Raw genomic sequence first — 26,961 nt, 5'->3', positions numbered from 1 at the left:
GTCTCGTAATTATAAATCACTGGTTCTGATGCGTATCGATGTGCCTGGGGGCTGTGGGTCGGCAGCTCTGATGCCCTTATGCAGCTGTGTCTCTCTGGAGAAGATGGAATGTCTACTGCTTTTGTAAAGCCTTGCATAGCACCAGACCTGCAGCATAGATTTTGATCTTTAAAAAAAAATATTTCTGGGCTGATCATGTCTTGTCCTTGCCAAGCTGTCAGAGTGCTGATAAGGGGAGTGATGCCCTCAGGCTCGTCTCCGGGGAACAGCAAATAACCTGCAACAGATCAAACTAATCACATGGACATGTCGCCAGCTAAACCCTTAATCCCCACACTAGGCTGCCAGGCCCATGTGGGCGCAACTTAACCTGCTTAAATCAATATGATATCTACAGTTAATAGGTTACTGTAGTTAGCGGTGAGGGATTGTGAGTCCCCGTGACTGTTCTCCACTGCCATCTAATTTCTCTGAATATGGTAATATGGCTGCACACCTTCAGTACAGCTGACTCACCCCAGTACATTCTCCTGCCACAGCACTGCTCCAGAACCTCAGTGCTCTCAGGACTTTTTTGACTCCAACCAAGCAACCTTTCTGCAGCGCTTCCATCAATCCTCCATTGTTGTCCATCATTTTCAGAAAACTCTTTTCTTTTCTTTTCATTAAGGCCACTCTCTGGGCCTGGGTAGACGTAGGCAGTGAAATATAGGGTTACAGTAACTCGGTAACCCTAGAATCTCTGCCTGTTCATTAGGATCCAGGGGGTTGCCTGTTTGTGTGACTCTCTGATGACCTTCCCAGATTCCCCATCTGCTGAATTCATTGTTGGAGATGGAACTTCTGGAGTAGGGCCGTGCAGTGTGGGGGAAAACTCTCCTCGCTCTCTGATGAACTGCACTACCCCAGAGTGGCAGAGATTTCATTTGACGAGAGGATTTGTTTCACCCAGGGACAATGGTGCCTCTGTGGTCTGCAGGTATCAGATCCTGTTGCTTAGCAAAGAAGTCTAAAGCGTTTGGCAGAGGGCCTTTCAAATTCTTGCTTGTCCATTACCGGGAATGTTGTTGAATTTGTTTATTCTCCGTCATATCATCGGACAGGCATCAGCACACTGACTGTATAGTGACTTGCCTGAACGCAGTTACTCATTCAACAGAGTTCTATTTGGTACATGGTAACAAAGTCATTGGCTAGTTTTATAGCCTTTCCATGATCCAGTGGGTCACCTGGACCTGGGCTGAGGTTCCAGTGGAAAGAGACTGAGGAATTCAGACTGGAAAAAGGGCCCGGATATCTCCTCATCTCAACAGGTGCCGTGTTCAAGGAGAGAGAGGCCACTGCTCGAGTCCTATACGATCTCCTGAAACATGTATTGTAAACCGTGCTTGTCATGTTTTATTGTGTTAGTGGTCATTATAATATATTGGACCTTCTTGTGCTAACAGTGGTCATGCTGTAGGCTCCTATGTGTTGTGTACGCCATAGATAAGTGGTTCCCTCAGCCTTTGGTTGCTTTGCAGACTGTAGCCACTAAAAGGGGTTGTCAAACAGGGACATCAGCTTGAGATGGAAAGTGGGCAATTACTATTTTTCCATTATGGCTTTTACATGGGCCATTGGCACTTTTCAGTAGTGTTACCCTCCATAGCACAGCTGGATAGATAACACTCATTATTTACTTCACCTAAATATGGTAATACTTGTAAGCAAGTAAATAAGCTTTTGTTAAAGGACACATTTTTTTTAAATGTGTTTCACTATTTTAGTTTACTATTTTTGAAATTGGGTCATAGAAACACTGTTCATGGATGGTTTGTGGATGGCAGTGAATTGGCTAAGGGTGATACTTCTGAAATCTGCGAGAGAAATGTGATAAGTAAAACAGGAAAATCAGGAAAATCAATCAATACTAAAGCAAACTGATTGAAAAAAAAAATCTGAAACACATGATCACATTTGTTGTTACATGTTATTCATTATGCACACTTTCCAAAGCAACATAGAAATGGTGCATGTAAAAAGTACAGCAAAAAATCCAGAACTTACAAACATTATGTACTGTAGACGTTTAGATTCAAAGAACGGTCTGTGTTTACCTGGCATGTCCTAAACATGCAGTGTAACATGTGTGCTTAATGTGGATCAGTGCCACATGCTGCCAATCCAATCCTTATCTCTACAGCTTTAACATTGTTCTTACAGTGTAAACTACCAAGTGCACCTACAATATCATGTGAAAAAAATCTGATCCTTACAGGTGTGGCATCTTCCCTTAGACTTCTGGGTCATCCTCAAGAACAATGTTTGGAAGAGCTAAAGAATCCCCATCGGGAGCAGAACAATAGCTCCCTTCTAAACAGATCTCCTGTTCAGGATCCTACAATACAGGTTGAAAGGAGGCTTTCAGTGAGCAAGCTTGCTTTCCTAACAGTGTTTAGTTCCCTCCTGTGTGGTCTATGGATCTGTCACGCAGAATGGTGGAGAAGGACCCAAATGCAGGAGAGCGGCAGGGCATTGTCAAACAAAGGGTTTATTTTCTCAAAAACCATGGACAGACAAGGTACTCACGGTAGCAGGGGTAACGACAAGACAAAGGCTGTGTCTACTACCGCGCACTTGTGCACTTCGAGCACTGACTTTCAGTGCTTAGGGCGCTTACACTCACAAAACCAGCTAAATTTAGTGCACTGAAAGTACCCGGATGGCGCACTGCAAACTTAAGTGTTCCATTTGAGACAGCACTACTCAGCAATGGAGTGCACTACAGATGTAAGTGCACCGTATTGCAGTGTTCATGTGCGGTAGTAGACACAGCCAAAGACTGGACACAAAACAGGAACCTAAATACACAGAACCATACAAGACACAGGTGGACACAATGAAACTAACGAGACAAACCACTGAACGAGACAGGTGAAGACAATATGGCAGGGAAAAACCAAAACAACAGGGGGGCACGGCTGTGGCCGTGACAGGATCTAATCCATTTGAAACTGTATGTTCAAGCATTGAGTCAAATGTTGGTAACATACTCATTTCATATAAATTAATTCTATCTTCCACGGTGTCTTAGTATTCCTACCTGAGAATACCTTATGCTGTCTAGTAATTTTTTGTTCATTTTTTTTAGAGTAGGAATATGTCCCTGATATCAGGTATTGTATAAGCTATTTAGTTTAGTACTTGGTAGTGTAAACAGTAGATCTGTGTCTTATGTGTGCACTTCACTGATTTGTTTGTTTGGAAAATGGATGTTATCATTTTCCAAGCTAGGGGTTGGTTCATGCTCACCCCTCTTATGTAAAAATGTATTTGTGAGACATTTTTTGAAACATTGGACCTGAATTCACAGACAAGCCTTAAAAATGTGGCTAAAACAGACAACTGCAGAAGTTCCCAGGGTATGGAGAACTGTGGGCCTAACAAAACTAAACAAACACCCAGGAGTCCTGCTTAGGCATGCCAGTGTGCATTCAGGACCACTCAACTCTTTACTTTACTTTCCCCACGATTACCTTGCTTGCTCCATTTCAGTGGGTGTGGCCCAATGTTGATCAAGGCCTTACACACATCTTTATCATCTATAATAGTCCATAGAAACAAACTGTGTTGATAGTCATTGTTTGGTCTAAATGAGCATTGCGTCTTTTCAAGTCAAAACTGATTGTGCCCTTTGCAAGGCCACGACTGCAGGAGAAATCCTATAACTACAAAATGTACCAGCGCAAAGTTTAGCTTGGCACAAAGATCTCCAAATATACCCGCTCAAAGGCACTGAGAGAAAATATGTGACAGCTCTGTAATGTGGACTGTGTTGGTCTGAGCCAGGAAATGTCCATTGAAGCCTTGTCATCCATGAAAGTGAATCAGGCACATCCCTGCAATGACCAGGACCCCAAGGCTCAGTCAGTTAAAAGTCAGTATTTTACTGTACTAGATTCTCTATATCTGTACTCATACATGCAGCACAGACAGGAATAATTCTGCTGCATGTAGTTTGACACAACAGAGTTGTGAAGGCTAAATCCACTTCACCCAGCCACTTTTGCTGACAAATGAGAGGGGAAAGGGGGTAGGGAGGATGAATGTGCCACCAAAGCTGAATGTATAGCCCCCATCTCCCTGGTGACCACAACTTCTTTGACAATAGCCTCTTTATTCCAGGCTTTTCCATCTGCTTTGACCCAGACTTATCTGTGTCCTCAGGGGTTAAAGGGTTGTGTAGACACGACTTTGGTGACATTGTTAGTTATCTCTATGTCAACAATGTGAAGAAAGACACATTTATTTACTGATATTCATGGACAACAACCTCCAAGACATCTAGATGGGTTGATGTGCGATTATAGTAAAACAATCTATTCCTGAATGCATTTGTCAAATGTGTCAAAGAGAGCAGATCTGGGCATGAGAATATCACTATTGAGCACAGACAAGGGCTGTGTGTTGAAATCTTGCTTCACCTAGGAATTTAGCTGTCGCATACAAACAGCTACAGGTACTGTCCTGGTTGCCTAATGATAAGGGAAAGAACCGAGACAGATTTATGGTCCTATGATTCTATATCCTCCATGTGTATAGTTTGTCTACCCTAAAAGTAAAACAACTGGAAATCAATCATTCACGGGTTGTGAATGTGTTGTCTGAGAGGTTGTTCTTTAAAGTTGCAAAAAAGTCTTGAAGAAAATGGGGTCAAGTTACAAAAGATTTATTCACTGGCGCAAGAGTATGTAACCCGAGAGGAAATTACGGGTATTCCATTTGACAAGACAGAGTTGTATGACTTCGAGACGAGATGACAGGTTTGCAGGCAACACATCAGAGCAGGGCGTGAGATGAGCAAGAGATTTCAGGCCTCACTGTTACCCTCCAGTCCATATTACATCACCTCACCGGAATTTCCTCATCGCTGTTAAATCTTTCATCCCATTTCCCTACAGCTGGGAGGCTTCTTGATATCGAATTGGTCAAATTCACAGTAACAAACATATGGTTCTTCTTTGATTTGTTGAAGCCAGAGGCATACTCGTTGACAACTTAGCCAGATGACTTGTGTTTTCTAGTTGTTATTGTCCCGTAGGTTTAATCCATTAATGTTTCATTCCATCCTAAATTAATGGTCTGGTAAGACTTACACAGGACAACCCACCAAATGTCGTCAGGTTGAACCCCAGGGGTTGGATTGGTTATACTTTACACACATTAACCTTGTACAAAGCAATCCTCATGTAACTTTCCCATAGAAACAGTTCAACCGATACCTTTGCCATACTGAACATCTCATTCACAGTAGGTTTTACCATTAGTTATTAATCATCACTCATAGGTATTACCATACATTGCTGTTTATGTTGCAACAAAGGGATTAATGGAAGATTAATATTTGTTGCCTATTAGAAAGGTAAAGAATAGGTTCCATGCTAGAAATACACCAGACTGCATAGTTGGATTGATTCCAAGGTTGAGGATAAGCCCACCACACCTAAACTCACTGTATTAACTGTCTCTTACTGAGATGATTACAGTAGAGAGAGAGGCCCAGAGTTTTTAATATGGATGCACTTGTTTAGGTATTATCCCAGTTTGATCCAGTAATCACCCATGCAGAATGTTGCCTCAAAGATTAGAATAAGGATAATTGGGCTAAGGGTCAAAGGATACATTTGACTGCTTTCAAGTGTGAGTTATTTGAGGAATGCAGATCTGCAGTTATCTCTGACAACCAATGGACCATAAAGCCCACATTACTTCATGTTTCTAGTTCTCGTATTTGAACTGATGTTAACTTTCCCTCCATTATTTCTAGTTTTGTCTTTTAACGTTCTGGCTCCACTGTGTGTGTGTGTGTGTGTAAAAGAATGAGCAATGGAAAGATACAGATGTCCAAAATTTTTCCATAGAAACATCACAACGTCCTCTTCCAAGGCTCTCACATCTGTCAGAGTATAGTTCACATGCAACATGGATGTGAGTTTGCAAATGTGCATTTAAATGATTTAGGATATAAATGCTACAAACAGGTTTCCACAAAGCTGCCCTGGCCTATAGCCAATGTGACATTACAGTGGTTTTCGGTGCAACAGTACTTCCAGTTATAGAACAAGCAAAGGAACTTTCATGTTTGATGAATAATCTCTCGTAAAAATCTGGGCTAGGATGATACATTGTGGTTTTGAGGCCTTGTGACCTTGACATTGGTTACACCAAATATACACTTTTGAAAGTGACTTGTGTGTTTAAGTGTGTATGTGTGTGTGTCTGTCAGTACAATAGACTATGTCTTAAACATGAGGACAGGCCCTGGTGTTTACCAGATAGGGTGGAAGAGGAAACTGGGATGCCGAGCCTATTGCCTTTGATGAGGGATGCAATACAACCAAGACAGATATGTCTGCCCAAGCCCTGCATTGTCTGCACTGAGTAGGAGGCTTTAAAACAACCGTCCTTCCACAGTCATGATAACTTCAAACAACTAAAGACATTGTTTTTTGGCCCTGCTGCCATGTGTGATATGTCATTTAGTTAGGGGGGGGATGAGACGATGACTCCCCTGATTCTAACAATAGATGCAATTTGAGATGCTAGCAGATTTTTCTCAGGAAAGTGTCCTGCCATTTTCAGTCAGGCACTAGAGAAAAACACAGAATTGTTTTAAAAATACTATGAGGATTATTACCAAGCCCTTGTTATACCCCAGCTCAAGCCCCTTGGCACCCCATTGCATTGTAGACATTTCAGTTTGATGTGTCATCTGCAAGTCATAACTAAATTCTGTTGAGCTTCACGGTGAAAATGGAATTGGTCGCGCTTTTGGCTGATACAAGACAAAATGTAACTGAATCTTCTTCCGTGGGTAGGGTTATTCTGGAAGCTTCTTAGCTCTGCTTGTGTGCGGAGTCCTTGAATCCTAAGCTGTCAACCTGAATGAGGAGGAAACTATTCATCAGGGCAAAATGTGTAATCCAGTGAGTAAGAACTGAGTAACACAAAGGCGGCAGAACTAATGCTAAAACCTCAGTCCCTCTCTGCATTTTATGGGGCCTCTGTGTAGACAAACAGTGAGGTCTAGAGAGACAGTGAGAGAGTGAGTTGGAAAGTGACTAAGACAGTCAGTAACAGTTGGCAGAAGAGCTTGATTCTGTAGAGTTGGTTACATAGCAGCACCAGGCCAGTCAGTCTCCAACTTTCTTTCTGAGAGTTCCAAGTGAACTGCTTTCTAAATGTGAGAAGGTCTCTTTGACCTGATACTGCTCAAACGGCCTCAATAGACCTTATCTTTCTGCATGCTCTGTGTTGCTAAGCTTCGACCTGGGATGTCTCCTGGAATGTTGAAACCAACAGGGGATTCCCACACAGCAGTTTTTTTCCTCATGAAATGATGTGTGAAATGTTTTGGGCTTTGTGGTTATTGTTTTTTCGGGAGCCTGTGGTTGTTTTTTCCCTTTCGTATCGTTCTTCTTTCACCTCTCCTTTTCCAGGCATGGCTTCTAAAAGACAGACTCTTGGTGAGGGTGAAAGAAAGCTGTGAGTAAGCAGTAGTGAGTTTGCCGCCCACTGCTTCTCCAGTCTTCCTCTCCTGCTTCCTGTGGGATTGAGGAGGAGTGTAGGGTTAGCCGTGGAGTTGTGTGTGTGTGTGTGTGCGTGGGGGGGGGGGGGGGGGTACAATAGGGAGAATGTCTGGACTTTTAGAGAGGAAGTGGGTAGAATGCTAAACATTTTTTCTTGGGAGGATGGGGGCTAGATTATTGTAAGTTTAATGAGATGGGGGAGAGGCTCAGGGGTTTTGGGGAGCGGGTTGGTTGGGCTGAGGGGGCGGGGATGAAACTCTTCAGAATGAATGGATTCTCAAACAGGAAATGCTAGAAATGATATTGTTCAGGTTTTCTATGTGTTCTCTTTCACTTGCTTTCAATGGTCAGACGAGTTACCTGTGGTCCCGCCAACTGGAATGAATGCCCCATTCATGCTGGACTTTACATAAAGTTTAGAGTGCGATTGCTTTTCTCACTTTGGATTTGATTTTGTATACACTTTTGGCAACCCCTCCCATTCTTAGTTGAAGATATGACTGGAGAATGTCTAAGAATAGGTGGATAACCCTAACCCCAATAGTTGATGCTGCACCTTTGAAACTGTGTGTACTGTGTCTATTCCTGTGTTTTTCTAAGGAACTTACAGCCATTATTCCTAAACAGCGGCTCAGAGTAAACAGTCAACGGCCCCAGCTACATATATTTGGAGTGTCTCACCGGCAGTTACAGAACATTCTCTACGAGAAGTAAACATTTGCCTTTCTAGTCTTTATTTGGTGTTTTTTCTGAGTTCTGAGTTTAGTGGTTCTAAATCAGACAGAGGCCCTACTTTTTCAAAGACTAGCTGTAACTTCAGTCAGCACTCGATAAAAGTAAACACAGGATTGAGTTTTGAGACCAGAACTTATTTTGTCTTGTCATTACGGTTACCTTTTTCAATAATAATTCACTGACATAGTTGTCTACAACCCTTGAAGCCGTACAAACCTGGGGCTATTGACTATTCAACATCTGGGTTGGCTAATTTACCATCTTTCCTGTCCACTAGCTAGCTCCCATCTAGGATGTTCTCCTGGCCCCCACAGCATCTCCCCAGAGACAAAGCCTAGCATCTGGGCTTGCGTCGTGCTTGGCTCTCTCTGACTGAACGACCCCAAGCACTGATGAACTTCCGGAGATGTCAGAGGGCTTGTGTGCCTGCATACATTCAGATATTCAGGGGGGGGGATATCCTTAGTTAGACCTTTTATTCTTTTGAGACGCCCAAAGATGTTTTCTCAAAGGGATTAATGCATCTCCCACGCAAAGGAAGAAGATGGCCTCTTCCTCTGGCTTCACAAAACAAAGAACAGGATCTCAGTTGTGTGTTTTCAACTGCAAGTATGTGGGCCCATCCATACACATGCTCAAAATCATTTTAACGATCCTTAGATTTAAGTTTTGGGGTTCTTTGCATTTATCTGTCTGTTCTTTGGATTTGTAAACCATGGTATTATCTTTAGAATTCTATCGTGAAGTTTTATTGGATCCCACATAACCACCTGACAACCAACCAGAGGGCGGAGGAAGTGTGAGCTCCATGCACAGGAAGAATTGAGGAAGTGCTTTATTTTCCTCCCTCAATGATACGAAGCTGGGGAGATGTTTGCTTCCAAGAGATCTGGAGTTCTGGAAACTTGAAACAGAGCACCCCCAAGGAGACCACTCTTTGTACTGGGGCCAAGGAAAGCAGCGCTGCTATACACAGATTCTGTTTTGTTCTCTTCAGGTTGGTTGGTTGGTTGGTTGGTTGGTTTGTGGATTGTCTTGATACACAGGTTCCTTCTTAAGCTTCATGTTAGTTTAGTTAAATTTACTTTGATGTGATATTGAGAACACAGTTATGTGTAATTATAGATACACTGTATGAATAATTGTATACTGAGATGACATTTGTAGCAATATCAGAATCAGAATGGGATTTATTCGCCATGAAAGTTTGCACAGACAAGGAATTGACTTTGGCAGGAAGGTGCATACAATATACATATAGGAACCAAAAATTTAAATATGTGGACTATCTATACTAAAATATGTGTACTATCTATACTAAATCTATATATCTATATTGATGTATAGAGGCATGGAATTTCATGCGATGACTGGGAGTTGGAGGAAGAAATACGAATATCAATTAATGCAACCACTCCCCTTTGATTATGAATATAGTTTGGAGTAATATAATCAGGGGACTCTGGCCTGAGGCCTAATTGAATTGCAGGTAGTGGATGAGAGGAAGAAAACCTTGTTGGGTCATTTCTGCTGTGGACAGTGGAGTGGCCCTTCAATCACCATGACTAAGTCTGGATTAGTGCCAGACATACAGTAACTGTATGCCAGCATAACATTGGTACAGCATTTTGCACTATTGTGTAGAATGTGTTATATTTGGGTGTATTCTGGTAGCCTTAAGAAACATTCATGTACCCACACACCCCTGACTTTCGACACAGGGCAGCCTCAAAGGAGTGATATTGTATGCGATGCACATTACAGCAAGTGTTGCTGACTAATAACCTCACCTGCTCAGGCTGGTTTGTAAGCCTGGGTGCTGCTTAGCACAGTGTGCTCCACTTCATGGCCTCCCCAGCAGAATGTCACCCACCGCATTAAAACTCTCTCTCTCTTACACACACACACACACACACACACACACACACACACACACACACACACACACACACACACACACACACACACAGGTTTTTAAAGGCAAAAACATATGCTTCATAAACTTGCTCTTAACTGGAATCCTACTACCATAGGTGCAAAAATTAAAGTTCCTCCAAAGCCAATAAACAGTTGTTCCATGTACCTGCCTGGTATGTGTGTCCACTCCTTTCTTCTCTCTTCCTCCCACACCTGAGCTCCTTCGTTAATCAGCGGGCTGAGGCATTTGCACCCTTCTGAGGAGTGCATTCTGGGAGATGTAGTGTTCCCGGCAGCCATCTTGTGGCATGGTAGCCACTCCCGGAGAGGAACATAACGTCCCTCGACCACACATCCTCTGTGATGTCACAACACACACACACACACACACATGCACACACACACACACACATACATACATACATACAGATAGATAAAACTTGATTCCTGAGGGGAAATTGCACAATAAGAAGTTTATTTCTATTTATCAATATGTTGGTACACACACACCCATACACACACACACACACACACAGGTGTATAAGGCAGTAAATGAGCCGGTGCCACTTCAGCACTGCCACTCCTTAATTCCCTGCTATGTAGGCGACGCTGTTACAGCTGGAGGAAATGAAGCAATCAGGGCAACTTTACAATCTATATCTCTCACTGTTTCGCTTTCTCACGCTCCTACTCTCATACTGTCAAACACACTAGGTGAGATGGAAAAACGATGTTCCATGTTAGGGTTTATTGCCAATCCGGTTCTCCATCAGGACACCTCTTTCTTACTGGCAGGCTTTTTCTCTTTTCTCAGGAAGAATTCAAATTGAATTGCAACATAGTCATGATTCACAACCAGAGCTACATAATGTTAAAGGTATGTTAATAGCTTTCAGATACAGAGGATTGCATCTAAAACCAAAAGTCAACCCATCCCTCCCCCCAAATTATGAATCTGGTATTGATTCGAAATGTTTGTTTCTTTCAGCCTGCATCTGCTGTATTGTTGTTCCTCAGACCTCAGCTGCCACTGGAAACTGGAGGTTTACCTTACCTTGTCATGTTGATGGAGGAAGTGGCTTATTGCCTTGATATGTCAGGCCAATGACTATAAAGCAGCTGATGAAATCAGGCAGATACAGGACAGTGTTTACCATCCGTGAGCCGTGTGAGCCAGGCAGGAGAGGGAGGATACATGGATCAACCTTTGCTCATATTTCATCGAAGATGATCCCGGTCAGGGAAAATGTGCTGATTTATCTCTGCACGACATACACGACTCACAGCCTGACAGCGCTGCATGGCGCTGATATGGACATAAACCTGATATGGCGAGTCACCAAATAAATCAAAATGATATGCTCCTAACCCAGTATAAATGAAGGATAAACACAAATACATAATCATGAAAGATAATGCATGTCCAATCCAATCTTGCCATACGTAGACAGATTTGCCGTGACAATGTTTTGTGTATCACTGTTTGCGCTCTGAGTAATAAGGAGCGCTAATTACATTTCACATGCCTCCTCTAATCACGGCGGGCCGCTTGCTCCCTTACCCTGCCTTTGTTGCCAAGGCGCGAAGGCTACTGGACAGTAGGGTTCAAATCAGGGGAGCCCCCTCAGGGACGAGCTAATGAGGAAGAGAACGGATTTTCTCAGACAAAGACAGCTGTTTCATTTTTTTATAATACTCATTGACTGTATCCGTCTACAGGGGTGGTGTGAAATGAGCTCTGACAGCAGCAGTGTTTCTTACAGAATGACTTTGCGTTCTCTAACACTGTGGAACACTTTTGACTTCAATAATAATCAGCTGGTTAGCTGTCCTCCCTAAAGCCCAAATCTTTCAGTGGTGAACTATTGTTTTTCTCTGCGTTGGCTTATTTCATTCTGAGCCACTTCTGGAAGTGAATAGGGTCTAATGTGTATTGTGTGAGCATTAGTGTAGTTAGGTGTGTCCCCTGCTGTGGCTGCTGTTTCGTAGCATGTTGTGGCTCTGGCTGTCAAGAGCAGACATGTCAGGGAAATGCATTCCAGTAAATTCCACAGCAATAGCTGACAGAAGGGAGAGCATTTCTTGTTTGCCCTGAAGTGCTTTATACTTTTTCCAGAGAAGTCACCGTTGAGACCTAGAGGCACAAAGAACAGTAATCTTGATCTACAGTTGTGTAGTTCTCTCTTTAATGCATAGGCTACTATTGAACATGTAGTCTGAAGTATTTGATGTGTGGCCATGTTACTGCACACAACCAGGGAGCTGTCTGATCGTTTGCCGTCAGGACCTGTTGAACCAGCTGAAGGGACAGAATGATCCGCGACATGTTGTGTTTTCAGAATACCTAGAGTACATTCTCCTCAGGTGACAACACCTAGTTATCAGACCTTTATCCGATGTGTTTGTTCCACTTTCTTAATAACTGTTGTTTTTGCCAGGACTAGTGTTAATACATTAATCGTCAAGGCTTGGTAGATCTCGAGAAACCTCAAGGGCAAGTTTCGGTGACGTAAAAGATCATTTACACCTTCTGTTGTTGCCATGGTTTCCTATGACAGCAAGCTGAGTGGACAAGATGATTACCAAGTGAATCACATGGACTATCTGAATAATAGTTCAGAAATGACATTGCCCAGAGAGTTTGTATGTGTTTGTCTTAGCTGGCCTGAATAGCACTGGAAAGATTCAGCACTTTGCCAAGATAAATACATCCATCGTGCTGCTTCACGAGTGTTCGCACTAGTGTGGGGAATCGAGTTTACATTCTAGATGAAATCCAGATCTGCTTGTTGCAACTGAACCGGACCCAAATTATGACAATGACAGAACACAAACACAAAGACCCACTGAAATCAAACCTTCCTCACGCTCAAATGACGTCGAGAGGGAAAACATGTTTGTCCTTTCGAAATTGATTTGGAATGCAAAGGGTTCTCACCCTGGCCATGGTTGAAAATACACTTGTGTTCCTCTCACCACCTTCACTGTGTTCTCCTACAGTGTGCCAGGGCATCACCAACAAGTTTAACCTGCTGGGCTCCAAACAGGACCACTACCTGAACATGGTGAAGACCTACAGCAACTGCACGGTGATCCTGGAGAACCTGGAGGTCACCCACATGGAGGAGCACCACAACTTGTCCTTCCTCAGCGTAAGAAACACACACGCTACGGAAACCAGGACCAGATCTGAACCACGCTCGCCACAGCTGCTGAAAGAATTGAGCCAGCCCTTTTGAACCTACGGATGTGGTCCGGTGCTATGTCGACAGCAAGCCTGTCCAGAGTCACTTGTGGGCTCATTAAAACGTTGATGTTTTAGTACAGACGATGCCAGACGACTGTAGGTTCAATGGGTTTAGGACTGGTGTTCCAGGTGCAGATGACCTCTACCTAACTGTGCTTGACAGCACCTTGACCTTGACCATGCTTTTCCTACTTTGCTCCCAGTCTATTCAGGAAGTGAATGGTTATGTTCTGATTGCCCTCAACACTGCGTCCAGGATTCCTCTGCAGAACCTGCGCCTCATCCGGGGCCATTCTCTCTACGATGAAAAATATGCGCTGTCTGTGCTATCCAACTATAACAGAACCCTGGGTTTGGGCACCAATGAACTTCCTCTGACCAGCCTGACAGGTCAGTCCTGCTAAATCAGTGTGCTCTTAGGGATGTGCTTTTTTTTATATATATAAAAGTTTTTTATTCATAATTTTTAAATCACATCACTCAATGTTAAGAGCAAGCCTGCTTTGCTAAGGTGACTAATTTTTCTGGTGTTTTCCATCTATATTTTGGGCAGAAATACTAAGAGGAGGAGTGAAGTTCTCAGGTAACCAACTGTGCAATGTTGACACGATACAGTGGTATGACATTGTGAACGGTGACAGCAAACCTAAAATGGAATTTCCGCTCTTGAGCAACAACCCACTCTGTAAGAATCTAATGTTTCTCAACAACACAATATATGAATGTAGTCCTGTGCATGGCGGATGTGTGTTAACACACGTTTTTTCCCTCTTTTCCGAACAGGTAAAAGATGTGATCCAAGTTGCTTTAATGGTTCATGCTGGGGACCTGGACCAGAAAACTGCCAGACATGTGAGTACAGCACTGACTTACAGCAGCATGCAGAGAGAATGATGACACGTGGATGTAGTAAGACGTAGTATTCGTCTAATTGGGTTTCCCATTGCAGTGACTAAACTGAACTGTGCTGAGCAATGCTCCAAGAGATGCAAGGGCCCTTCACCCAGTGACTGCTGTAACGAGCACTGTGCTGCTGGCTGTACTGGACCCAGGCCCACCAACTGTCTGGTGAGAAGAAAAAAAACCCTACCGTCCTCAGGTCACAACAGGGACCGTGCAAACATTTGACCTACTGACCGCTGTTGATGTTGTGATCTAGGCAGAATGCTACTCTGTCATCATTTCTCATGTATCTACCTAGCTCTAGTTGTGATATTTCGCCTTGAGTCATTGCGAATCTCACTGACAAATCGACGAGTTTGGCGTCAGCCTGGTGATACAAACCTCCAAATTTGTCTCTGGACTCCCGATGGACTGAGGGGCCCTGGGTGGTGACTAGAGAGCCAAGCTGCTCCCCTAGCCGAGAGGCTCCAGGGCTTGGGGACTAGGGGTGGAATGCGATGTTATCATTAGTGGGGGGTTGTGTTCTGGTCCAGTGACCTGGCCTAGTCCTGAGGGCTGTTGTTTGTGCGTCAGGCTTGCCGTGACTTCCAGGATGACGGCACGTGTAAGGACGCCTGCCCCCGCCTCATGCTCTACGACCCCAACCTGCACATGTTGGTCCAGAACCCGGAGGGGAAGTACAACTTTGGGGCCTCCTGTGTCAAGCGATGCCCACGTAAGACCCCAGGAGCCGTTGCACTGGGAGGGGGGTACATACAGGAAATAGGTGTTTTTCACGTGCTTAGGACATGGGTTACAGATGTTAGACATTCACAGACAATTTGTTCAGAGTTTAATCATGAACTGCATAAACGAGGATAGAAATGATTTCAAGCCGCCTGAATACAACAACTCCATGTCCGCCTTTCAAATATAAACTCTATAAACACTGTTTTGGGGTCAGTGCAATGTACATATCCCGGAAACCATTTTAGTGATACCTCAGTTGATCGGTTTGTCCTGTTCATCATATCCACACCATTTCCACATTCTAAAGTGTACACACTGCACCTATGTGCCCCACTGTGACATAAAACGACCTGATTGGATGACACACCTCAGATAACTATGTGGTGACGGACCATGGCGCATGTGTGCGGACATGCAACAGTGAAACCTACGAAGTGGAGGAGCAAGGGCTCAGGAAATGCAGGAAGTGTGATGGACTGTGCCCCAAAGGTAGGGATGAACTCACAATCACCAGACTGAAGCTGCTGTTTAATTACATGCACAAGGCTCACTTCCTGACTCTTGGAATTGAAAACTCCCTTCGGTGTCTTACTCTGTGTGTTGTTTCTGGACTTGATCATTAACAGTTTGCAATGGACTCAATATGGGAACTCTGGACAAGGTGCTGTCAGTCAATGCCTCCAACATTGATTCCTTCAAAAACTGCACCAAAATCCATGGAGACATTGCTATTATCCACACATCCATTTATGGGTAAGTTGTCATCACTCATACACTGCTGTATAATATAATATTTCTTGTTGATGCGTTTGCAAAGATGAGTGATGGTACTCTATCATTGTGTTTGTCTGTAGAGACAAGTTTACCAACACACCAAGATTGGACCCTTCCAAACTTGAAGTTTTCAAGACGGTGAAAGAAATTACTGGTGAGATCCATTGTACAAAAGCACATTCAGGCTTGTGAGACATGCTTTTTACTTCACCCAGCCAGATGTGGTCACGGTTTATCACAGTATATATCTCACTGTCCACATCTGTGTAATACCTCAGTGTCTTCAGTATACCTTGGTGTCTTATACCTCAATACCATTCCACTCCAAAATCGTCTCCAATTCTCTTTCAGGATACTTATTGATTCAGACTTGGCCAGAGAACATGACCTCCCTCAGCCCCTTTGAGAACCTAGAGATCATCAGAGGAAGGACCAAGCGGTAGGCTCGCTGCTAGGTGGAGGACTAGGCCTGACTCCACCTGTGTTGCACTGTGTCAATAATGACACAGACTGTGTCAATACGGCCTCTACTCAGCACCATGTATTGAAATCTGTTCTGTGTGCATCAAGGGTGTCATATTATCTAGTTAATGAACAAGTAATTTGTACATAACATGGATACTTGTTACTTGATACGGGGACAAACTATAATATGAAAAAGTCATTCACAACATGTACGCGTAATTCTCTTTTCATTTATCGCTCTTTCTCTCTCTCCTCTGCCCTCCATTCTACACGGCGGTCCTCAGTGGAGCATTCAGCCTGGCTGTCACCAAGGTCAACATTGACCACCTGGGCCTACGCTCTCTGAAGGAGATCAGTGATGGAGATGTGGTCATCTCAGACAACCCTAACCTGTGCTACACCAGGGAAGACCACTGGAAGCAGCTTTTTAAGTCCGAGAAGCAAACCATCCGTCTGGAGGGAATCCAAAATGGAGACACCTGTGGTAAACGATCTGGGATTCTGGGTTTAATGTTTATGCGCACGATCACGGAAGAGTGACCGTTTCGCCGCTCCACCTCATCTCGCTGCCCAAGTGTTTCTTTTAGCCCACAAAAAAACTGTCGCTCCGAGTCGAAGGAAATGAACACAAACGATGATGATGTACTTGTGTGTCCCAGCGCTGCAGAACAGCTCTTGTGACGAGATGTGCATCCACGACGGCTGCTGGGGTCCCGGGCCGGCCATGTGCCTCTCCTGCAGGGACTACAGCCGGGAGAGGACCTGTGTGGGCTCCTGTAACATCCTGGAGGGGTGAGCCTGACCTCCTGCCCTCTGAAGGACACTTCTCCTCTGTCGATCTCGTAAAACCACACGCTAGTGGGATCTTCAGGCTTTCCCCTCCTTACGACGTTTTATTTGGAAGTTGACGTGACTGTATGTGAGTGTAACTCACTGCGTATGTGAGTTCGGTTGAGTAATAGATTCATATTAGATGTGGGACATTTTGTTTTTTTTCGTGTTTCACAATGACAATAAAGAGGTTTGGTAATTATTCCTGATCTTAACTGGAATTGAGCATTTACTCGTCGCTGTTTAACTTTAGCATTCCTCGGTCAAACATTGTATGTCCCTGTGCTTACCATTTAACTACTGCCCCATAATGAGGGGAGTCAGGTTTTTCACTGCAAATGTAAGGGTTTGAGATGTCCTTGGCCGGGTTTCCCAGATTCGTTAAGAAGCTCTTAACGCTAAGATCTTCTTAGGAACGTTCTAAGAGCGCTGTAGAACGCTCTCTTAACGTTCCTAAGAAGCTCTTAGCGTTATGAGCTTCTTAACGAATCTGGGAAACCCGGCCCTCGGGAGTGAAAGGACAGTGTGCGGCTAAGCTGTGTGATTGTTTTTGCAGAGAGCGTCGGGAGTACGTGGTTGACCGAAACTGCATGGAGTGTGACCCCGAGTGTGTGGCCCTCAACGAAAGCAAGACCTGCTCTGGACCTGTACGTCTGCCCTTTAAACAGCACGCCTTCTGTTTTCAAGTGCCAAGTGCCATCCACAGTTGGTGTTTTCTGCTACTGTTGCCCTTTGTCATGGCTGTGTGATGCTGTTTTCATAGCGGTGGCGGTAGTTCAATGTAATTTATGCGCAGTGTATCACAGGTCACGTCCGTGCATCAATACCCTTACCGACCGGATGTGCCTCTTTAAAGTGGCCAGGCATGACATTTGCCGCCAGGAGGCATTGCGAGCTGTTGTTGAGAAGGGAAATGGCTGTAGAAAATCACTGTCACTTTAGACATATTATTATGGAAATCAAAGTGTGAGATATTGTGGGGAATCTTTCACCTGGCGGCCTACGGATGTTTATGACAAAGTGCTCACTCAATTGGATGTAGTCAAATGCAATTGATCATATCCTCTCCTCTCCCCTAGGGTCCAACACATTGTACCCTGTGTGCCAACTTCAAAGACGGCCCCAACTGCGTCTCCCGCTGCCCGCAAGGCATGCCAGGAGAGGACGACACTCTAGTCTGGAAATATGCAGACAAAATGAATGTGTGCCAGCTGTGCCATAAGAACTGCACCCAGGGGTAAAGACATCTAACACTCCCACACGGCTTTCACCAATATCCACTACTGCACTGCCTATTCTAAACTCTGCACAATATTACACATTTGGGGGATGTTCGGCATGAGTGATAATGCTATATTTGTTTACAGATGTGCCGGCCCTGGTTTGACTGGCTGCCAGGCGGGGTGAGTTAAAAGTGAACCCATACTGTGCTCTTCACTGACGTTGTACGTTGAAAAGGAGGTACTGCTGCATTAAACAGAGTAGGTCCCAGGCTCTGTTTCCTGGCTGGAATATTGATTTTTTTTCACTGACTGGTTGCGTCCAGCACCTCGGGCCTCTCGATGATTGCGGCGGGCGTGGTGGGCGGGCTCCTCGCGATGCTCCTCGCTGGCCTGTCTGTCTTCGTGCTGCTGCGCAGGCGCCACATCAAGAGGAAGAGGACCACGCGCCGACTCCTCCAGGAGAGAGAGGTCAGTACCCAGAGTCCCTCGGACGCCCCGGAGAGAGGTCAATACCCAGAGTCCCTCGGACGCCCCAGTACTGAGGCTCAGCAGAGACTCATAATAATAATAATAATTATTATACATTAAAAATGTATATACATTTTTATTTTTTGGGGGGGGGGGCACCATAAAGAACACTCAAGGGCCTCTTATAGAACATGAGCCAAATAGGTTGAACCATGTTGTGCATGGTGCTGTATGTGGCTTGACCCTGACATGAGTCCTACCATGGAGCTCTACTGAAACTTGTCAACCTCCACAGCTGGTTGAACCTTTGACCCCGAGTGGAGAGGCACCCAATCAGGCTCTGCTCCGGATCCTGAAGGAGACGGAGTTCAAGAAGATCAAAGTGTTGGGATCAGGTGCCTTTGGTACCGTTTACAAGGTAAATGAAGTTCTAGGTCTAGATAGTGTTCCAATGAGAGATCCACTATACTGAATTGAGCAAAAGCAGGACTCAATGTGAAGAGTTAAAATAGTTGAAATGGACCCTTCCCTTATCCCTTCCCAAACACCCTCCCTTATCCCTCATCTACATCTGTAGTCAATTATTTAATTAAGTCACATTTTTATCTCACCACATCATGTACTCCAATGCACTCAGTAGGTTCCTGATCATTCCATGAAACAAAATGAAAACTTTTTTCTTATTGACCACTTCTAGAATTCTGTGTGAATCTGTGTGCGTATGCCTGTGTGTGTGTGTCCTCCAAAAGCATATCAGTACAGTATATGTTTTGTGTTGGGTTCCTGTTATCAGTTTGTTGAATAAAGCGCTGTGTCTCAGGGCCTGTGGGTCCCAGAAGGAGAAAATGTGAAGATCCCTGTCGCCATCAAGGTTTTACGTGAAGGGACATCACCAAAAGCCAACAAGGAGATTCTGGATGTGAGTTTTTGATCATTAAAGTTCTGATGAGTTGAGTATTTCCGTTTTTAGAATAAATCATCCGATTATGAATATAATTGTCCATTTTAAGTGATCACATTTCGCGTACTGCACAATTACCCATTGTGCAAATGCACTCTTGATTTTTGAAATACTTTATCACTGTGTTCTGACATGATTAAGAAGCAAGCTGCTTTACTGCGAACACTCGAGATGATTGCATGACACTGGTCAATTTGTGTCAGGTTTCTTCTAATTCCCAACACATGGTCTTTTATTTGAAAGTAATGACATTTCCTTTTTCAAATGGGAAATGGCTCGTGTTTCTAGAAGGCAGCCCCCACCCATGTGGGTGTAGGAAATGGGATTCAAATTCTCAAATTCAAGAGTTCTTGGCATGGCAGCGGGCAGTGTTCTAGTCCAGGTTAAGGAGTTTAGCAGAGGAACAGCCAAGGAACCAGTCAGAGACAGTTAAACATAGTCCATAACGATACAGTCCAGGATTTAGAATAGATGCAGAAAGTATAGGATTTTAATGTGATGGTACAAGTAAACAGCAAATGCAAAATAACCTTTTTAATTAAATTATTAAATGCATTACTATGTATTCCCTTTGAGGGAGAGGTAAATACATTCATAGAGAGTCAACACTATAATCCCCAAACCCAGAACTGTAAATACACGTACATACACGTGTAGGTTCAAGTTGATTCGCCATTTGCAACTACAAGTTGTAAAGTACAAATGCATGAACCTGTACTCGTACAAGTACATCCAACATCACAATTGATGTTCCTTTCCCTGTGTGTGTGTGTGTGTGTATGTGTGTGTGGCAGGAGGCCTATGTGATGGCCAGTGTGAACAACCCCCATGTGTGTCGTCTGCTGGGGATCTGCCTGACCTCCACGGTGCAGCTGGTCACCCAGCTGATGCCCTACGGCTGCCTGCTGGACTACGTCAAAGAGAACAAGGACAACACTGGCTCCCAGTACCTGCTCAACTGGTGTGTGCAGATTGCCAAGGTAAGGCCAATCTGCTGGATACTCAAGTAGACCTTCAAAAAAAAAGCTACTTTTGGATCTGGATATTTTAAATGGGTATGAAAATAATGAGCTTTTATATATGCAGCCTCACTAAGCACAATCATTTTGTAAGTAGTGAGAACAAAACATAGTGTCGGAGAAATAAGTCATCAAGTGTTTGACCTTTGACCTCTCGCTGACCCCCCAGGGGATGAGCTACCTGGAGGAGCGTCGCCTGGTCCACAGGGACCTGGCTGCCAGGAACGTTCTGGTGAAGACCCCCCAACACGTCAAGATCACCGACTTTGGCCTGGCCAAGCTCCTCAACGCAGACGAGAAGGAGTATCATGCAGATGGAGGGAAGGTCTGCTCAAGAATCTGTGGCTTACACTGTTATGTATAGACTTAGATGTTGCTGTGTTAGATTGGTATTTGCGGTGTAACAGCAGCCATCTGTGAGGGCATCTGTGCATTGATTTTTAAACTGATTCCACAGGTACCAATCAAATGGATGGCACTTGAGTCCATTCTGCACAGGACATACACACACCAGAGTGATGTTTGGAGCTACGGTGAGTCAGCAAATCTATATTTGTTCTCCGGATTCCACAAAATACTGTGGAATGTGGAATGTGAAATGAATTGGAGTGTTGTCCCGCTACTACCAGACTGTATTATACTTGCAAAGTATAGGTTAGATAAGGACACTGAGGCTGGCATGTGGGAGCTTAAAGAAGCCACAGATTTAAAATACAGAGTACACACACAAACAGGGACCCACAAAACACACACACACACACACACAGTGGGCATGTCTCCAGTTCCCCTGGGCTCGATAATGCCTTCCGCTCAGCAGCAAGGCAAATACATCAGCCGCAACTCCTGACTGCATTGACAGACTTCCTCCTCTCCTCATCCCTTAAAGAACGGCTCCCGCGCTGGAGGAACCTGCCAACTCCCACTCCTGGGGGGACCAGGCCAACTCAGTCATGTAGATGTTACTACATCATGGAAACCATCTTCTACTCGTCCTCCGCTGCGTGGCTCTATCTCTTCCAGCCTCTCTGGAATTGAAACACAGTCGGTATTTCGGGTGCTGTGTCTTTACTGGTTCTTCTCCACCCAGGTGTGACGGTTTGGGAGTTGATGACGTTCGGGTCCAAGCCCTATGACGGCATACCTGCCAGTGAGATTGCTGGAGTGCTGGAGAAGGGGGAGAGGCTGCCCCAGCCACCTATCTGCACCATCGACGTCTACATGATCATGGTCAAATGTAAGTCGGATGGATTCTTGGTTGATTTTGCCCACCTGTAATGTGGGACTGGGAATAGGATCAAGTGGTCCACGGATCTTCAATGAGGCAGGTTCCAAAAGTACAAAGGGGTCGTCCGAAATCGGTCAACAGGTGTAGACGAGGAAATCAGTAGGGGAGTGGTCATGGGCAGGTCACGGGTCAGAGACGGGAGCAAATGGGAGCAAAAGGTTAATCCAACAAACTAACTCGGGGTACGCAGAGGTGCATGGAAACAGGATCAGGAACTAGAACAAGAGCACAGGTAACTCCAATGACGGGGGAGAACAGGCCGTGTATAGGCCGACAGTAATACGAGGCTTCACAAAGTGACTCTGGTGAGAGGGGATCTACATGCAGGTGGTGATTGGAACACAAAACGGGTGATGAACTAAACAAGGAGTGCAACTTGAAGTCGGAAGACGACCTCTGGGGACAAACAGGGGTTTGGGGGATGCTACACCACCGCAGCCCACAGTTACAGGAGAGGGGTGACAGCTCGTGGAAACAGTCCATCACTACAAGTCGGTCAGTGAATCAGCAAAGAGTAAATAATATTTTTCTTGTTGGCCTTCCCTGCAGGTTGGATGATCGACGCGGATAGCAGGCCACGTTTCCGCGAGCTGATCGGCGAGTTCACCAAGATGGCGCGCGACCCGCCACGCTACCTTGTCATTCAGGTAATTGCGCCCACGTCGAAGGACCCATCGGCGCACGCAGCGTGTCCTCCCGTCGCCCTTGACTGCACGGGCCGTGTTCTTCTGGTAATAGAGGCGTTTGTCGTTTCCAGGGGGACGACCGGATGCACCTCCCCAGCCCCACGGACACGCGCCTCTACCGGAGTCTGATCAGCGGCGAGGACATGGAGGACGCCGTGGATGCGGACGAGTACCTGGTGCCCCAGCACGGCTTCTTCAGCAGCCCCAGCACCTCCAGGACCCAGCTCCTCCACTCCGCGGTGGGTCGCCGTCTCACGCGCGTCCCCTCTCCCCTCATGGTTCCCCCACCCCCCACTCGTCACCCGCTCAGCCTACAACTGTTTTTTTTAGCACTGGAGAAATGCTTTTGAAACACCTTTTACGACAGGAAGTGGAGGAAATGACAACATTCCCAGCGGGTCAAATAAATGAATGTACTCCTGTTCAGTTTTGTATGTATCTACTATATCACCTTTTTAATGAAGCTGTGCAGATCATGAGAGAGTTAAGTTACTGGCTCATTTGGTACTGGGATCCATTCACATTTTTGGATTCACATTTTTGGATGAAACCCAACAACCCTGTGCCTGACAGTTGCCTGGAGGTCATGCTGATACATGCCCTGCTGATGCCTTGACTTATTTGCCACTGCAGTGAAATTCAGTCACAAGAAACATATGGTGGCGGTGGAAATGGAGGGAATTGAATCTTGCTCCACGTGGGTGGTTTTACCTGGTTGAACCAGGTTGACCCCCCATCCCTCAGTTTCTGGTTGACTGTCACCGTGAGGACTGACCCCCCTTCCCCCCGCCCCCGCCCTAACACACACACACACACACACACACCTCACCCCCGCTTCCTCCCAGGTGTCCTATAAATAATGGCAGTGGAGAGAAGAAGAAATCCTCTGCTCTATCTGTCTGTCTGTGAGGAAGCGAGAAGCCAGAGTTCTGTCTGGGCTCCATGCCTGCCTCTGAAAGCCTGCTTGCTCCAAAACCTTTCAAGTTTGATTACCTTTGCAGACTGCAGCACTTGTTAATGTTTTTTTGGGCAGAATAAGACGGCAGTTTAGGAGAAACCTGCTGATGTAATACCACTGCCAAGACACAGCCTTTTATGGTCCGGGGGATTTTACAGATGGTTGCTTATTTACCGTTCGATTCTCTCTTCTGTCTATTGAAAATAATTGCTTTGCCTCGGCTGTTTTGTCAATCTCTCAATTTTGGCCCATCTTCCATGCATATCTCTGAAGTTGATAGCCAATTTAACACTGACCTGTCATTCAGGTAAAATAATACACATCTGTGTTTTTTCTGCAACAAAGATCTTATTGGATGTGATTGTTGTTGACACATTTGAACATGTGTTGCAGAGCCTGAACAGCAGTATTGGAACATGCCACAGCAGGAACGGGGTAAGTCAGAGATGTTTAGACAAACAATCACAAACACACTCTCTCTTCAGTGTCTCTCCTGCACAAACACAACAGTACCTTGGATAACATGATCTCATCTTTTGCAGAATGGGTTGTTCCCCGTCAGAGATGGCAGCATGGTCCTTCGCTATATTCCTGATCCCACAGACAGATTTTTAAACCAGGCCTTCCAACCAGCCCCAGGCAAGTATTAAGAACCTCGACCACTGATGACCACTCACGGTGTTGTGCGATTGTCTAGAGTACCATTATTTTTTATCTTGAGCACTCTCTTTAATTTGCGTGGTGGAGAAAAGAGCCATCTACTGGACATTGACAGTAGTGCATCATTGTCATCAGTATATTGGACTACATGTATGTACAGTAGGTCTGCTGGCTACCTGCATTTAAGATAAAATAGCTGTATCATCCCAAAGGAAACTGGATTAGGCAAATATGTACAGGAAGGTACCTGCTGTATAAGATTAAATAAGTAACTAAAGACAATACATCAATCAGCCTCCAACAAACACACGCCTGTATTGTACAAAAAGCATAAGGTTACAAAATAACTCATCACACACAGTGTTTTTCCCTGAACCTAACTGCTGTTTAGGGCTTTACTCAACTGTTGGTACCCTTGCTCCCTCTCCTGACTCAAATATTTCCCTCCCCCAGACTACATGAACCAAAATGGGGTGTCAGATATGCTGAACCCAGTGTATCAGCACCCTGGCCCCCCTCGTGGCCTCCTCCCCACCATCTCCTCAGACGACACAGAGACAGAATACCTGAACTGCTTTAAGGTTGGAGCGGATGGGCCAGAGTACCTGAACGAGCTCCAGCCTGTGTTCCTGGCCCCCACCTCTGACAGCTCTGTAGTCCACAAAGTTCAGACAATCCAGCCTCAGAACAGTATGGACAACCCAGACTACCAGCAGGACTTTACCCCCACCTTCAAGACCCACGCCAACGGTCACATCCCAGCTGCAGAGAACGCAGAGTACTTGGGCCCAAACTGATGCCTCCTCTCAGAAACTACAACTCCCAGAGGGGTGGGAAAGCGTCATCGAGGCATGCTCTCCATATTGTTTGGATAGGGCAGAATGTGTTGGTTTGGAGGGGCTTGTGGTATTGTGAACAGCTCTGTTGTGTTATACAGTATACTGTATTATCCCTGCCTGAACGTCTCTAGTGAGCCGTGCAGCTTTCAATTTCATTCACATGTTGTAAGATGTGTACTGTCAAACTCTCATTTCAAAGCCTTTTATCAAACCTATATGGACAGACTGTCAAATGTGGTTGAATGGTTGAATTCTTGCTTGGAACTGAGTGTGTTTGGAGGACTAAAACTACTTATTTGAATTAGGCTTACCATATACAGTACAGCACAATACTTTCAGATTGCCCGCTGTCAGAAATGGTTAATCAGTCACGATGTAGCACAGAATGCTGTGATGTGAATATGTTAGTTGAGACACTACTACCAGACAAGATGGTGCAATGAATGTCAGACTTTCTGTTGTACGTGATGAATGTGGCAGCTTACCCAACCACACAGTAATGGTACATGTAGAAATGAGATATGTGACTGGAAAACAGTGGTGGAAGTGTGTTGCTCCTGCATTACAGGTAGATGTATGGACTTGACGGGACTTGAGACCGTGAATATTGCAACTACATGTGAATGAGTGGTGTCTACAGAAAACCACATAGTCTAACACAGGCTGGGCTGGTCCATTGAGTTTGGTGAACCAGGAGCTTTAGAGAAATGACAGAACTGATCCAGAGAGGTCTAGTGAGCCTATCGTGGCCCTGCTGAGGGTTCCAAAGCAAATGTTATGATGCCCAGATGAGACGCATTGGCCCAGAGAAATAGCATCACTAGGGCACCTCTGTGTGTGTATGTCAGACTCTAACATTAACATGGTCTCGATGCTTGTTGCCATTTTGTACAGTCTTAAGTACTGACTCAACTTCTATTGATCAGCTCAGTGCTTTGAAGTCATGTACTCTTGCAGGGACAGGATGTTTAAATATGAATCTTTTTCCTAGTTTTAAAGGAACATAGTTGCTATTTGTGAGCCTACAGTACCATTGCAGATGTGACACAGGTACATAACATGTGTGTGATAATACTGTGTACTATATATATTCAAATGGACACTTTGAACTTATTCTATCATTCCTTCTCTAGAACAGTCTTGCCACTTTATACATAAATATGCACTTCTTGAATTGTAATGATTTCATTTCTTGGTGGAAAGGAATAAAAGTTCTTTTTTTATTGAGCTGTCTCTTGTGTTTAAATATTTGCAATGGGTCGTGCAGTTATACAATGTCGACTTCTGGAATTTAGAACAATAGGGTTCATGAATAATCATTCAAATGGATGGACAAATAAAAGTCAGTGGAATAACCAGTTACTGTAAGAGGCTGGTGTTGGCTTTGGAAGTCCCTCTGAAAGATTAAGTTAGACAACCAATTTGAAAATGTAAACAAGGCATTCCAAGACAGATGGACAAACAAACATAAATAAATCATGTCATGACACTAGTTGATTTATCTGTCCAGTAAAGGCTTTAAAACTGTAATTGTTTGTCAAGATCTTAAACTGTCAAACGTCTAAGAAATTTATTTTATTCCCATTTAAATTTGGCTAAAAATACATATTTTAGTAGACATATTTGTCTTTATTTGGCATATTTATAATAAACAAATAATTTATGTTAGAATTGCTGATGTCCAATAGGT

The 26,961-nt window shown here is 44.6% G+C and overlaps 1 protein-coding gene across 1 annotated transcript in view; it reads left to right on the top strand.

Moving 5' to 3' along the window:
- The window catches only part of egfra (epidermal growth factor receptor a (erythroblastic leukemia viral (v-erb-b) oncogene homolog, avian)), a 28,875-nt gene extending 2,377 nt beyond the window's left edge, over window positions 1-26,498 (top strand). The window contains exons 2-28 of the mRNA XM_084707080.1: window positions 13,224-13,375; window positions 13,674-13,860; window positions 14,024-14,155; window positions 14,254-14,322; window positions 14,420-14,538; window positions 14,947-15,088; window positions 15,475-15,591; window positions 15,729-15,855; window positions 15,957-16,030; window positions 16,228-16,315; window positions 16,626-16,825; window positions 17,001-17,133; window positions 17,729-17,819; window positions 18,252-18,409; window positions 18,540-18,575; window positions 18,719-18,863; window positions 19,159-19,281; window positions 19,684-19,782; window positions 20,619-20,804; window positions 21,013-21,168; window positions 21,301-21,376; window positions 21,931-22,077; window positions 22,678-22,775; window positions 22,886-23,053; window positions 24,166-24,207; window positions 24,315-24,411; window positions 24,886-26,498. Of these exons, the coding sequence (XP_084563206.1) occupies window positions 13,224-13,375; window positions 13,674-13,860; window positions 14,024-14,155; window positions 14,254-14,322; window positions 14,420-14,538; window positions 14,947-15,088; window positions 15,475-15,591; window positions 15,729-15,855; window positions 15,957-16,030; window positions 16,228-16,315; window positions 16,626-16,825; window positions 17,001-17,133; window positions 17,729-17,819; window positions 18,252-18,409; window positions 18,540-18,575; window positions 18,719-18,863; window positions 19,159-19,281; window positions 19,684-19,782; window positions 20,619-20,804; window positions 21,013-21,168; window positions 21,301-21,376; window positions 21,931-22,077; window positions 22,678-22,775; window positions 22,886-23,053; window positions 24,166-24,207; window positions 24,315-24,411; window positions 24,886-25,229 (3,506 nt within the window). The 3' untranslated portion in view covers window positions 25,230-26,498. The remainder of the gene's footprint in view (window positions 1-13,223; window positions 13,376-13,673; window positions 13,861-14,023; window positions 14,156-14,253; window positions 14,323-14,419; window positions 14,539-14,946; window positions 15,089-15,474; window positions 15,592-15,728; window positions 15,856-15,956; window positions 16,031-16,227; window positions 16,316-16,625; window positions 16,826-17,000; window positions 17,134-17,728; window positions 17,820-18,251; window positions 18,410-18,539; window positions 18,576-18,718; window positions 18,864-19,158; window positions 19,282-19,683; window positions 19,783-20,618; window positions 20,805-21,012; window positions 21,169-21,300; window positions 21,377-21,930; window positions 22,078-22,677; window positions 22,776-22,885; window positions 23,054-24,165; window positions 24,208-24,314; window positions 24,412-24,885) is intronic.
- The last annotated feature ends 463 nt before the right edge of the window (window positions 26,499-26,961 follow it).

The sequence above is a fragment of the Hypomesus nipponensis genome, chromosome 10 (genome assembly GCF_054491055.1).
Source record: "Hypomesus nipponensis isolate SF chromosome 10, ASM5449105v1, whole genome shotgun sequence".
NCBI lineage: Eukaryota > Metazoa > Chordata > Actinopteri > Osmeriformes > Osmeridae > Hypomesus > Hypomesus nipponensis.
The sequence above is the reverse complement of the archived record's forward strand: the minus strand, read 5'-3'. Positions and strand labels throughout refer to the sequence as shown.